The 15367-nt window shown below is 37.9% G+C and overlaps 1 protein-coding gene across 2 annotated transcripts in view; it reads right to left on the bottom strand.

The window, feature by feature from the left end:
- The window catches only part of cog6 (component of oligomeric golgi complex 6), a 216735-nt gene that overhangs the window by 167577 nt on the left and 33791 nt on the right, over positions 1–15367 (bottom strand). Inside the window, exons 1-2 of one of the 2 annotated variants that reach the window (XM_039745833.1) lie at positions 730–817; positions 493–636 (exon numbers count right to left, since the gene is read on the bottom strand). In XM_039745833.1, coding sequence (XP_039601767.1) covers positions 493–633 — 141 coding nt within the window. In that variant the 5' untranslated portion in view covers positions 634–636; positions 730–817. Of the gene's footprint in view, positions 1–492; positions 637–729; positions 818–15367 lie in introns of those variants that run through there. The other variant, XM_039745832.1, reaches the window with a different exon arrangement.

Here is a 15367-nt window from a genome sequence, read left to right as displayed (position 1 = left end):
TTTAACCAACTTGCCGTGTAACCGATCAACAATTTTCACGTTAATCTGTTTGACTTCAACGTTTCTCAGTGCTAGGATTGCCCGTGTACTCATTTCTTCTGTTGATAACCCTTCGGGTTGAAATTCTTCAATAAGATTTGGACATAAGTCTTCTTTTAATGGGAACTTTAAGTGAGGAAAACGTAAAAATGCAGGAACTGTATCTGACAAAAGCATTGACACGAATGAGAGGTGAGAGGACAGTAGGCATGGGCCGTTAACCGTAAATGGTTGAGAGGAAGACGGGACTTGAAAAAAATCTCTTGGCAACAGTCTAGTCTCATGGGACTTGAAAAAATCTCTTAGCAATAGTCTTGTCTCAAGATTTTCTTTTATAATAGAGATGTTGTAAATTTGTTATATCTTGGTTTTAATTTTTTTTTCCCTTTAAACATACAACCCAGTCCAATTCTACATACATATGACATATACTGTAATTCAGCCTTTGGTTACCTCTTTCACATCTTTGAAAATTCGAACAAATTCTTCATTGATGGATAAACTGCGTTTCTCTATGTCTCCCCGTAAATTCCTTCTCGTTCGCAAGCTGTTTTCAACAAAGAATGCAGACAGAGCTTTGAGAGCTTCCAGCATTTCCTGCAAATAAATAAACACACTCTTTAAGTAAAAGATGATTATGTAGTTAAGATGTCTATAACATAGTCCAGAAATACAAATCAAGTTTCATACTCAAGTGTCAATACTTATTAAACTTCAACTGACTGGTGCCTCATCCAGTGTTAGCTTCTGCCCTGTGCCCTGTTTTGCTAGAACAGGCTCTTTGTTCTGTAACATCAGAATGGACAAAGCATGGACAGCCTGATAAATTGCATCAGACTTGGAATGTTGTCAAGAAAGAATGGATCATAGTTTTTAATACACTATGAGGTCCTCAGACGTTTTCCTTGTGGGGCATGGGAGATTGCACAAGTACTAAATGGATGTATATGCAAATAATAGTTATACACCAACACCACCTGAAACATCTGGACAGTGTTAAATGTGTTCCAAGCAATATAAAACTATGCAGAGCAGTTGTCTAAAATAACTTACAGCACAAAGATTCTTTTATAACCCACTATTATACCAGTTTTTGTCTGCTGATCTCACCTTGTGGCAGGGTGATCAAAGTGCCTACAATTCACATTCAGAAAGGTTAGACCTATGTTTACTGAGAGAAGAGTAGTTATTAGAAATGCAGTTGGTGCACTAGTTACTAAAACATTTTATGGAAGAAAAATTAACAGTCCATAGAGTACAGAGAAATTGCTAGAGGATGATGTAGCTGATAATAATCAATGACATAAATAATGGCAGTTCTTAAAATGGCTGCAGCTCTGGGAAAAAAAATAATATGAAGCAATATGAACCTGAAGGATGTCCAGATTCTTATGAACAAGTACAAACATGAGCTGCTGAATAATACTTATGACAAAAACAAGACTACTGTTAAAAAGCACTTTACTACTTTGTTTGCAGCTAAGAGCTGAGTTTGCTGCCCTTATTGTTATTCAGGAAGTGGAACAGCCTAGAGTCAGAGGCCAGATAAAGTCATTAAAGACAGAAAAAGGAAATGATGAATTTTCTGTTTGCCTTTTGTTAAATATTAAATGATTTAATGCTGTACAATTACAAAACAGGTGGCAATGAAATACCACACAGTTCCAGCTCAGATATCATGCATGGAAAATGTACTGATAAAATCCATGGAAAACATACTGTAAAAAATAGTGGCACTTAGACATGAGTAGAATACACAGTCATTTTAAAAATTAAGCACACACCATGATTTTACTTTTGTAGCACAGGTGGACATATCAACATTAGATCTTCATTTAAACAGTATCATTAGATAAAAGTGATATAATTTAAGAAAACAAATGAAAATTTTACTTTGTAATATTAAAAAAATCAACAATTATGCCATTTTTGTTTTAGGAAAAAGTAAATACACCTTTGGCTCCAACAGCTTGTACTGGCACCTCAAACACTTGTTTCCTATAACTGCCTACTAGTCTCCGATGTCGACTGGGAGAAATATATATACATATACACATATACATATATATATATATATATATATACACATATATCTATAATATATATACACATATATATATAATATATATATACACATATATCTATATATATATACACATATATATATATATATATATATATATATATATATATATATATATATATATATATATATATATATATATATATATATATACATACATATATATATATATATACATATATATATATATATATACATATATACATATACATACACACACACACACATATACAGTATATATACATATATAAACTCACCTAAAGGATTATTAGGAACACCATACTAATACGGTGTTTGACCCCCTTTCGCCTTCAGAACTGCCTTAATTCTACGTGGCATTGATTCAACAAGGTGCTGAAAGCATTCTTTAGGAATGTTGGCCCATATTGATAGGATAGCATCTTGCAGTTGATTGAGATTTGTGGGATGCACATCCAGGGCACGGCTCCCGTTCCACCACATCCCAAAGATGCTCTATTGGGTTGAGATCTGGTGACTGTGGGGCCATTTTAGTACAGTGAACTCATTGTCATGTTCAAGAAACCAATTTGAAATGATTCGAGCTTTGTGACATGGTGCATTATCCTGCTGGAAGTAGCCATCAGAGGATAGGTACATGGTGGTCATGAAGGAATGGACATGGTCAGACACAATGCTCAGGTAGCCCGTGGCATTTAAACGATGCCCAATTGGCACTAAGGGGCCTAAAGTGTGCCAAGAAAACATCCCCCACACCATTACACCACCACCACCACCAGCCTGCACAGTGGTAACAAGGCAGGATGGATCCATGTTCTCATTCTGTTTACGCCAAATTCTGACTCTACCATTTGAATGTCTCAACAGAAATCAAGACTCATCAGACCAGGCGACATTTTTCCAGTCTTCAACTGTCCAATTTTGGTGAGCTCGTGCAAATTGTAGCCTCTATTTCCTATTTGTAGTGGAGATGAGTGGTACCCGGTGGGGTCTTCTGCTGTTGTAGCCCATCCGCCTCAAGGTTGTGCGTGTTGTGGCTTCACAAATGCTTTGCTGCATACCTCGATTGTAACGAGTGGTTATTTCAGTCAAAGTTGCTCTTCTATCAGCTTGAATCAGTCGGCCCATTCTCCTCTGACCTCTAGCATCAACAAGGCATTTTAAGCCCACAGGACTGCCGCATACTGGATGTTTTTCCCTTTTCACACCATTCTTTGTAAACCCTAGAAATGGTTGTGCGTGAAAATCCCAGTAACTGAGCAGACTGTGAAATAATCAGACCGGCCCGTCTGGCACCAACAACCATGCCACGCTCAAAATTGCTTAAATTACCTTTCTTTCCCATTCTGACATTCAGTTTGGAGTTCAGGAGATTGTCTTGACCAGGACCACACCCTAAATGCATTGAAGCAACTGCCATGTGATTGGTTGATTAGATAATTGCATTAATGAGAAATTGAACAGGTGTTCCTAATAATCCTTTAGGTGATTGTATATTATATATATATATATATATATATATATATATATATATATATACATAGGTGTGAAAAACTATTTGCCCCCTTCCTGATTTCTGATTTCTTATTCTTTTGCATGTTTGTCACACAAAATGTTTCTGATCATCAAACACATTTAACCATTAGTCAAATATAACACAAGTAAACACAAAATGCAGTTTTTAAATGATGGTTTTTATTATTTGGCCAACTCATCTTTGCAGAATTGTTGTAATTCAGCTTTATTTAAGGGTTTTCTAGCATGAACCGCCTTTTTAAGGTCATGCCATAGCATCTCAATTGGATTCAGGTCAGGACTTTGACTAGGCCACTCCAAAGTCTTCATTTTGTTTTTCTTCAGCCATTCAGAGGTGGATTTGCTGGTGTGTTTTGGGTCACTGTCCTGTTGCAGCACCCAAGATCGCTTCAGCTTGAGTTGGCGAACAGATGGCCGGAATTTCTCCTTCAGGATTTTTTGGTAGACAGTAGAATTCATGGTTCCATCTATCACAACAAGCCTTCCAGGTCCTGAAGCAGCAAAACAACCCCAGACCATCACACTACCAGCACCATATTTTACTGTTGGTATGATGTTCTTTTTCTGAAATGCTGTGTTTCTTTTACGCCAGATGTAACGGGACATTTGCCTTCCAAAGAGTTCAACTTTTGTTTCATCAGTCCACAAAGTACTTTCCCAAAAGTCTTGGCAATCATTGAGATGTTTCTTAGCAAAACTGACATGAACCCTAATGTTCTTTTTACTTAACAGTGGCTTGCGTCTTGAAAATCTGCCATGCAGGCCATTTTTGCCCAGTCTCTTTCTTATGGTGGAGTCGTGAACACTGACCTTAATTGAGGCAAGTGAGGCCTGCAGTTCTTTAGACGTTGTCCTGGGGTCTTTTGTGACCTCTCGGATGAGTCGTCTCTGCGCTCTTGGGGTAATTTTGGTTGGCCGGACACTCCTGGGAAGGTTCACCACTGTTCCATGTTTTTGCCATTTGTGGATAATGGCTCTCACTGTGGTTCACTGGAGTCCCAAAGCTTTAGAAATGGCTTTATAACCTTTACCAGACTGATAGATCTCAATTACTTCTGTTCTCATTTGTTCCTGAATTTCTTTGGATCTTGGCATGATGTCTAGCTTTTGAGGTACTTTTGGTCAACTTCTCTGTGTCAGGCAGCTCCTGTTTAAGTGATTTCTTGATTGAAACAGGTGTGGCAGTAATCAGGCCTGGGGGTGGCTACGGAAATTGAACTCAGGTGTGATACACCACAGTTAGGTTATTTTTAACAAGGGGCAATTACTTTTTCACACAGGGCCATGTAGGTTTGATTTTTTCTCCTAAATAATAAAAACCATCATTTAAAAACTGCATTTTGTGTTTACTTGTGTTATATTTGACTAATGGTTAAATGTGTTTGATGATCAGAAACATTTTGTGTGACAAACATTCAAAAGAATAAGAAATCAGGAAGGGGGCAAATAGTTTTTCACACCACTGTATATATACACACACACATACATACATACATATACAGTGATCCCTCGCTATATCACACTTCAACTTTCGCGGCTTCACTCTATCGCGATTTTTTTCTCATACACGCTTACGTCACTACACATGCGCTTTCTGAGAACTTTTATCTAAGCCCCACGATGGCTTCCTAAACGTGCTGCTTTTTCTAAGCCTTCTGACAAAAAAAATAAGTGCCAGAGGAAGAAGCTTGCTATCCAAGAGAAGGTGAAACTCATGGATATGATCAAAGATGGCAATACCCTACAAAAGCCTCCTCACGCATATGAAAAGACAGCGCCAGCAGCTGCCTATCAAGATGTTCTTCAGCCGTGCACCCAGATACCCACTGCCTACTCTTAGTACTCCTTCAGCGGAAGAAGACAACGATGCCCCTGTTGAATGTACTGCACCACCTGAAGACTCTCCTACTGCGATTGTGCCTTCATAGGTTAGTGGTTGTGTGTAAGAACTGTGTGTGTGTAATTAAATGTACAGTACAATACAATAATCTACTACATAAAAGCTCTCTGGATTGTCCTTCTGTCCCGTGAGTGCAAAGTGTTGCAGCATTCCGCTTATCACAGACTTACTACTTGCGGCACGAAGCGACGCGATGTGAGCAGAGTTCTGCTGCTCCCATCATCCCCTTGCTTTTGTGCGCGATGCGCTGGAAAAATAGACAAAATTATGTCTCTGGAAATAATTAATGTTGATGGAGTACAAATGCCTCACCGCGTAGTAAATATCAGGGGAGATGGTGCTTGCTTATTCTCTTCTATAGCTTATTTAGTGCATGAAACTCCGTCTTTAGCGGTACAGATTCAGGCAGATATTGTACGACTTTGGACAGGCACTCGAGGGGATAAAAAAACTTAGGTTTTGGGGAGATGTTATGAATGGGCACTTTAATGTTCTCATTCCCTACACTTACATGCCTGATGTACACATGGAGCGCACACAATTGAGGATAAAGTGTCCCTTAAAAGGCGGGTGAGCCTAGTAATAATATATTTGTAACGTCTAATATGTCTTATTTTCTCTTATTTTGTATAATATATTGGGTAATACAAGTGTAATGGTGACTAAAGTGTGTTATTTCATGTCTAGAGGGCTCTAATAATGTAAAAAAACGTATTTAGAAGGTCGTAAACAGGTTTTTTATACTCTAACTGCAAAAATATTCGATATAAATAAAGAATCCTACTTCGCAAAAATTCATTTATCACGGTAGAGTCTGGAACGGTGATAAATGAGGGTTCATATATATATATATATATATATATATATATATATATATATATATATATATATATATATATGTATAAATACCTATGTCCCTATATGTGTGTGGATATATGGTTTGGTCACTGAGTGCAAGGGGAAAAAAAATAAAATGTAGTCTATAAGTTACTAAACAGTAAAACATTTCTACCTCTTGGAAATGTGCCTTACCGGCATTACCAGCAATTAAAGAAAATGAGTTTTGTGTCCTATGCAGTGTTAAGAGAGAAAGGCTTTGGTTTGGGAGAAAAGGAAAAAAGGTGTAAAGAAAGGAAAGTTGCCTTTTTCTTTTATATAGTATAGAGAGATGTGTTCGCTGACGTTATGAGCGCCTTTTGGGGACAGTCGCGGTGGGTCTTGTGTAGACTGGTGAGACGTCCCTGTCATTAATCGGCTGTGATGGCACTGTCAGTCCTCCACTCCTGTGCGTGTCTTCATAATCCGAGCTGACGACCTCATAATCGTATACGTGCAAAAGAAAGTGCGAATCGCCTTAATATTAGTTTGCCGCGGTCTAGAAATGGGAAGGAGGAAAAAATTGAGTGTTTACTTTCACTTAAGGCAGAAGCGCAGCCAGCGTCTCAAAGGCCAGCACAGCTACGTGCGCACGCGCGCGCCGGCTGCCCGACTTTTATAGTATTTTTGCAGTGCAGGAAACACCACTTTTTGCAGAAACGTTCACGTGATCAAGTCTCCGCGCACTTTTAGAGTTCTTGCTTGTGCTCTGCATACTCCGTTCATAGTCAGTTCACGTGAGCCGCTCAGAGTACATGCATCGAAGCTTCTGAGCTATGCCTGTGCTATCTCGTGCGATCTCGCTATGTCCACGGCTTTATTTAATGTTAGCTAAGACCCGGCACTTAAAAGTTTCTCTCGCAGTTTTGCTAAGTTTGTGTCAAACACCACCCTGACCATCTCATCTTCATCTGAATATTTAGCGGCAGTGTTTCCATTGGATTGCCGCTGAAGGACGGCCTTATATGGCCAGGCACTCAATTACGTGGGAGGCATGATGATGCGAGACGCAAGACGCAACTCCACCTCAGACGGCGACGGAGCTGCCCGCTATGGCTGTATACAGTATAGGAAAGTAGGTTCCAGTTATGACCGTTACGCGTAGAATTTCGAAATGAAACCTGCCTAACTTTTGTAAGTAAGCTGTAAGGAATGAGCCTGCCAAATTTCATCCTTCTACCTACATGGAAAGTTGGAGAATTAGTGATGAGTGAGTGAGTGAGTCAGTCAGTCAGGGCTTTGCCTTTTATTAGTATAGATACACTATGATGGCGTCCACTGTGAATCAGTTGTAATGATATGCAAATTGAAAATGGGCCAAATTATCTGTAAAATTATATTTAATTTGTGTGCATACCAGCACTAGTCCCTCAACGCACTTCATCACAATGTAAGTTATTTGTGCTGGTCAGCAGCCATTTAGACAGTCAAAATTATTCCAGAAAACAAAAGTTAAGATAAGGATAAAGGATAAAGATCAACAGACGATTGTATTTTAGGTCAAGTTATTGCTTGAATTCGTACATATATAAAAAATAACATTCTGAAACTCATTTAATTCAAGGTTTCAAGGTCAAGAGCCTATCCCAGAAGCAGCTTGCTCAAGACCGACACAGTATTCAATGTATTTATTTATTAAACTAACTTTGCTACCCATCTAAAATGAGTTGCAATGTAGCACCTATTGGAATGTATATTGTAATGTACGTACTAAAAACTTTTTTGCATTTTTCATTAGAACAGATGACTCATCACAAACACTTACACTGCTTTTACAATTCCCATACCTAAAGGCATATAACAGACCAAGCCCTAGATGAACACCCAGATATACACACACACACACACACACACACACACAGAATCTTCCTATTAAAATTTTTATCTGTGCATTTGTTTAGAGTAGTGGTCTCCAACCTTAAAACCCCCCCATTCAAGAACTACTTTTACAAAATGAAAATAACCGAGAGCTACTCGTGTTTTCGAACATTTCTTCTCATAGCTTATTTCAACCCAAACAAACTGAATAAGCTTGTTTCACCTGAACATTTACAAAATGTTGGTCTCCACAACTTGCCAGCTTCATGGTGTGTTCCTTAATTCCGCTTAGCTACCGAACGAGAGAATAATTGAATTCAACTTTGTTTGACATTTAAAATAAAGTGTAACTTAGGTCTTGATGAGTTTGAGTGCGGATATTCTCTTAAGCGTATGCCACATTGAGAAGATAGATTGCAATTCAGATTAAGGATCATGATTTGTGTTAAATGGATCATGATATGATTTTTTTGGAAAGATCGCCAACCCCTAATTTGACTAATCAAGTTTTCAAATTTATGTAGGATTCATTAACCCTTTGGCGGGCTACCGGTACCTCGCAAGCGACGTGTTGGAGACCCCTGGTTTAGAGTTTTTGTATTTCTGAATATTTTCCTTATTTCTTTTGAGATTTTGATCAGCTCTTTGAGATGCACAGTTAACACTGAACTGATAAGCATATTTCACTTTATTTTATAACGTGACTAAACTCCTGATGTCAATCACTTCCAGGCAGCAGCATGTGGTACTCTGCGATCTGTAATATTGTTCATTCAACTGCAACTGCAATCTCCAGAGGCTGTGACAATACCCACCTCTAAAAAAATTAGCAACCCTCTAAAATCCTGTTGTAGTAAATGTGAATTTAAACATTTGTCATTAATTAAAATGACGGTATTCTAGATTACACACACATCTCTTTAACAAACAGCTCTCTTAATGAACAGTTTTGAGCACTTTTTAATGTTTAATTATATAGACCATGGCAGATCATTTTCATGTTATTAAAATTAGAATTTCACTTGGTATCTGGCGTAAACATTAAGCATCTGGACAATTCTACTTCTGGCAGTAATGATCCATGTTCACTTGAGTGGTTAAAAAAAAATAAAATAAATCTTAAAAGTGCAGTCATCACATGTGGCTGGTGAATTCATACACTGATAAACCATACAGTCAATTTTGAATTGAAGTTTACATTATTTGCTTTGAATGCTGTACCATAATTCATTTGGCACTGTTCATAAAACATTCAGATTTAAAAGACACAGGTCTGCAATTACACCAATCCTCACAGTGCATGGAAAATGCAATAACTATTTCATCACATATTCAAGGTTTAAATATCCACAACTTTGGCACTTGTTCAAATGTTTAAAAAGCGCTCCCTCACCCTCTCTATGAATAATCCACATATTTAATGTGAAAGAGCAGTTTTACTGAATGTGTTAAAGAAACCCTAGAAAATACTTGTACTTAGTATTCTTTTGTGCATATAATAATTGTATTGGTATGGGTTATAACTTAGTCTTCTCATAAGAAACAAGAATACTAAGCACTGCTAGTTCTAAAATGCTAAGGGTACTGGAATTTTTAATTTTAATCAATTTCTTCATTAACAGGGTTTGAGTTTCAGCGTGGCATAGCATTTTATTTAAAGCTCTCACAAGGTTTAATTTGACAAAGAAAGAGGGCAAAAACAACTATTTCAAGACAAAACACCACTAGACGCACAAACCTACATATGTGTTTGCTGCCATCGGTCCTTTCTTTTATCATGTTGGTTTACAACTTACTGTGCATCCGGAAAGTATTCACAGCGCATCACTTTTTCCACATTTTGTTATTTTACAGCCTTATTCCAAAATGGATTAAATTCATTTTTTTCCTCAGAATTCTACACACAACACGCCATAATGACAACGTGAAAAAGGTTTACTTGAGATTTTTACAAATTTATTAAAAATAAAAAAATTGAGAAAGCACATGATTAGTACATCATTAGAGAGTAGCTTGGTGGGTTTTGTCGTATATAAAACTCTAACACCTATGGTGTAGTTGGGTCTAAACAATTGAGGTGTTTGGCTACATCATGCCAAGATCAAATAAGCTTTCAGAATCCACTCAAAGCAAAGACCGCTGGCGTCTATCAAACTGGAAAAGTTTCAGAGACTTGTCTAATACTTTTGTTGTGAACAGGGATGGTCCAATTGATCAGAAAGCAATCAAAATCAAATGATTTGCACGCTAAATGACTGATCGGTAAATTGGTTTTTGATGATGCAAAGACATCATCAAAATACAGCAAACATTTACTCGCCAGTCTGGCAGTTTTACTCAATTTCTTCAAAAGATAATAAATTTGCAGCTGGAAAGATATTTGCAAAAGTAACCTCCACTAAAACCTTCAATACAAGTCTTATTCGGCATTCAAGAAATTAACACAAAAAAAGAATACAGAAAGTATAAAGAAATTGGACATGCAAAGACTGTGGCAAAAAGCAAACCTCCTCTTGCTCAATCGTCAATAATGGGTAAAACCTAAGAAATCTCAACCTTTACAGTTCAGACAGCAAGAAAGTCAAAGTCATAGCAACTACAATAATGGAATTCATAGCCTTGACAACTAGCAACTGTCCATTGTGGAAGACACTGACTTTGAACACCTTCTGGATCATTTAGCTCCATGATACCATCTCCCAGGGTGCAAATATTTTACAGACATTGTTCTGCTGAAATTTTATCAAACTGAGCATGTCCACACACCTTAACAGCCTTCTACAAAACCATGTCACTGCACTCCGTATTACAATTGATATTTGGAGTTCAAGCATGCGTCCGATATCAATGTTGAGTGGCAAAATAAAAACTTGGAACTGAAACAACTGTAACTTCACAGCCAAGAATTCACAAGCTCGCATACACCTGAAACCTGAGTTGTTGCATATAACAATGTTTCAACCCGCATAGGTTATACTACGTGATAATGCCAGAACATTACAAAGGCCATGAGAGATGCTGACATACTTAGACAGGGCAAAGAAGTCTAGTCATAACATGTCATTTGTGATAAATTGGCCACAGGAAGATGCAATGTATCTTCAACCACGTTTACTATAGTTTACTCCCGATTTTAAAAAATTTAAAAAAAAAAAAAATCAACTTGCAAAAAAGCTAAAGCAGGACATCAACACAAGCTGTAACAGCATATATTATATGCTATATTCTCTTCTGGAGCAAAAATGTGTATTCCTGGTTTATGCAGATGACTGTGTCATATTGATTTTCACCGCCATACAATGTAAATTAATAGAAAACATTGTTATAAATATGGTTAAAAATAGAAATAAACACTGCTTACAAAAATTAAAGGAACACTTTAAAGAAACACATTAGATACATCAGATCTCAATATGAAGTTGGATATCTATACAAATAACGACAGGGCAATGTCTTAGGAACAAAAGGATGCCAAGTCTTTTAATGGAAATAAAAGTTTTCTGCCTACAGAGGGCTCAATTGTGTAGACACCCTAAAATCAGAGTGAAATGAAGATGTGGCAGGCTAGTCCATTTTTTCAAAAACTTAATTTCTGCTACTCAAAATGCTTTTCAGTATCTTGTGTGGCCCCCACGAGCTTGTATGCATGCTTGACAACGTCGGGGCATGCTCCTAATGAGAAGACGGATGGTGTCTTGTGGCATTTCCTCCCAGATCTGTATGAGGGCATCCCTGAGCTGTTGTACAGTCCGAGGAGCAACCTGGCGGCGCCTAATGGACCGAAACATAATGTCCCACAGATGTTCTATTGGGTTTAAGTCAGGGAATCGTGAAGGCCATTCAATTGTTTCAATTCCTTCATCCTCCAGGTACTGCCTGCATACTCTTGCCACATGAGGCCGGGCATTGTCGTGCATTAGGAGGAAACCAGGACCTACTGCACCAGCGTAGGGTCTGACAATGGGTTCAAGGATTTCATCGATACCTTATGGCAGTCAGAGCACCATTTCCCTACGCGGTAGATGTCTGTGCATCCCTCCATGGATATGCCTCCCCAGACCATCACTGACCCACCACCAAACCTGTCATGTTGAGCGGCGTTGCAGGCAGCATATCGTTCTCCTTGTCTTCTCCAGACTCTTTCACGTCTATCACAGCTGCTCAGGGTGAACCTGCTCTCGTCTGTAAAAAGTACAGGGCGCCAGTGGCGGACTTGCCAATTCTGGTGTCCTTGAGCAAATGCCAGTCGAGCTCCATGGTGCTGGGCAGTGAACACAGGGCCCACTACAGGACGTCGGGCCCTCAGGCCATCTTCATGAAGTCTGTTCCTGATTGTTTGGGTAGAGACATTCACACCAGTGGCCCTCTGGAGGTCATTCTGTAGGGCACGAGCAGTGCTCAGCCTGTTCCGCCTTACACAAAGGAGCAGGTATCTGTCCTGCTGATGGGTTGAGGACCTTCTACGGCCCTGTCCAGCTCTCCGAGAATAACAGCCAGTCTCCTGAAATCTCCTCCATGTTCTGGAGATTGTGCTGGGAGACACATTAAACCTTCTTGCTGCAGCACGTGTGGATGTGCCATTCTGGAGAAGTTGGACAACCTGTACAACTTCTGTAGGGTTAAGGAATTGCCTCATACTGCCAGTAGACATGATTACTCAAGCCAAAACTAGCACGAAGTGGAAAACCAGCCAAAAAAGATCAAGAGGGAGAAACTTGAAATGACCTCCACATGTAAAACCAGTCCTGTTTTGAGGGTTATCTAATTGTTGCCACTTTAGTGCACCTGTCGTTAAGTCCATGAACACCAATACAGCTGAAAGTGATTAACAATGACCTCAGCTGCTTAACCAACCAGAAAATTATCAGACAGGTTTAATTGATTTCATGCCAGGGCCAATAAAAAAAGTGTTCCTTTAATTTTTGTGAGCAGTGTATTTAAAATTTTGAAAAAGTATCCATGTGTCCATAGAGAGATACCATGATAACCAGAGAATTTTGTTCTCTGTGGTTAATAAACTACTTCAACTTGCATCTGGCCCAATCACCTCTTACACTGAATTCCTTCACTTATTCTGTGGTAAAATAAAAACTGAAATAATTCAACTCACACAAATTCTTCATCCTTTGTATTTTTTCTTTACTTTTCTCCATCCAGCTCCTTTTTGAAATGTTCATGTTTCATGTACATTTATTAATGCCTGCTCTGTAAGATCTACTTTTTTTTTTTTTTATTTATTTATTAATTTTATTACAATCAATACATAGCAATCAAGTTTTTACAAAAAAAAAAGAATTATGCTAAGAACAGATCGATCCCCACCCTTGAGAGAGAGAGCAAGCCAAACGTGTAAAATTTAAGGCTTTTAAAAATACCTAAATCAACAAATTCTCTGTGCTTTATAAAATCATTTCAAAATATTACTGATTAGATCCTGCCATGTTTTGAAAAAAGTCTGCACAGATCCTCTAACTGAGTATTTGATTTTTCCAATTTTAAATAATATAACACATCAGTTTCCCACTGACTTAAAGAGGAGAGTTTGGGTTCTTCCAGTTTATCAGAATAAGTCTGCGTGCCAACAGTGTAGTGAATGCAATCACAGTTTGTTTGTCTTTCTCCACTTTAAGACCCTCTGGAAGAACCCCAAACACAGCTGTTAATGGGTTAGGAGGGATTGTGAGTCCAAGACTGTCTGAGAGGTAATTAAAAATTTTTGTCCAGAATAATGTTAATTTGGAGCAGGCCCAGAACATGTGACCTAGTGAGGCTGGGGCTTGGTTGCAACGTTCGCAGGTTGGATCATGCCCTGGAAACATTTTGGAGAGTTTTAGTCGAGACAGATGTGCTCGATATATAATTTTGAGTTGTATCTCTTTAACAAACAGCTCTCTTAATGAACAGTTTTGAGCACTTTTTAATGTTTAATTATATAGACCATGGCAGATCATTTTCATGTTATTAAAATTAGAATTTCACTTGGTATCTGGCGTAAACATTAAGCATCTGGACAATTCTACTTCTGGCAGTAATGATCCATGTTCACTTGAGTGGTTAAAAAAAAATAAAATAAATCTTAAAAGTGCAGTCATCACATGTGGCTGGTGAATTCATACACTGATAAACCATACAGTCAATTTTGAATTGAAGTTTACATTATTTGCTTTGAATGCTGTACCATAATTCATTTGGCACTGTTCATAAAACATTCAGATTTAAAAGACACAGGTCTGCAATTACACCAATCCTCACAGTGCATGGAAAATGCAATAACTATTTCATCACATATTCAAGGTTTAAATATCCACAACTTTGGCACTTGTTCAAATGTTTAAAAGCGCCCTCACCCTCTCTATGAATAATCCACATATTTAATGTGAAGAGCAGTTTTACTGAATGTGTTAAAGAAACCCTAGAAAATACTTGTACTTAGTATTCTTTTGTGCATATAATAATTGTATTGGTATGGGTTATAACTTAGTCTTCTCATAAGAAACAAGAATACTAAGCACTGCTAGTTCTAAAATGCTAAGGGTACTGGAATTTTTAATTTTAATCAATTTCTTCATTAACAGGGTTTGAGTTTCAGCGTGGCATAGCATTTTATTTAAAGCTCTCACAAGGTTTAATTTGACAAAGAAAGAGGGCAAAAACAACTATTTCAAGACAAAACACCACTAGACGCACAAACCTACATATGTGTTTGCTGCCATCGGTCCTTTCTTTTATCATGTTGGTTTACAACTTACTGTGCATCCGGAAAGTATTCACAGCGCATCACTTTTTCCACATTTTGTTATTTTACAGCCTTATTCCAAAATGGATTAAATTCATTTTTTCCTCAGAATTCTACACACAACACACATAATGACAAGCGTGAAAAAGGTTTACTTGAGATTTTTACAAATTTATTAAAAATAAAAAAATTGAGAAAGCACATGATTAGTACATCATTAGAGAGTAGCTTGGTGGGTTTTGTCGTATATAAAACTCTAACACCTATGGTGTAGTTGGGTCTAAACAATTGAGGTGTTTGGCTACATCATGCCAAGATCAAATAAGCTTTCAGAATCCACTCAAAGCAAAGACCGCTGGCGTCTATCAAACTGGAAAAGTTTCAGAGACTTGTCTAATAC

The sequence above is a fragment of the Polypterus senegalus genome, chromosome 2 (genome assembly GCF_016835505.1).
Source record: "Polypterus senegalus isolate Bchr_013 chromosome 2, ASM1683550v1, whole genome shotgun sequence".
NCBI lineage: Eukaryota > Metazoa > Chordata > Cladistia > Polypteriformes > Polypteridae > Polypterus > Polypterus senegalus.
The sequence above is the reverse complement of the archived record's forward strand: the minus strand, read 5'-3'. Positions and strand labels throughout refer to the sequence as shown.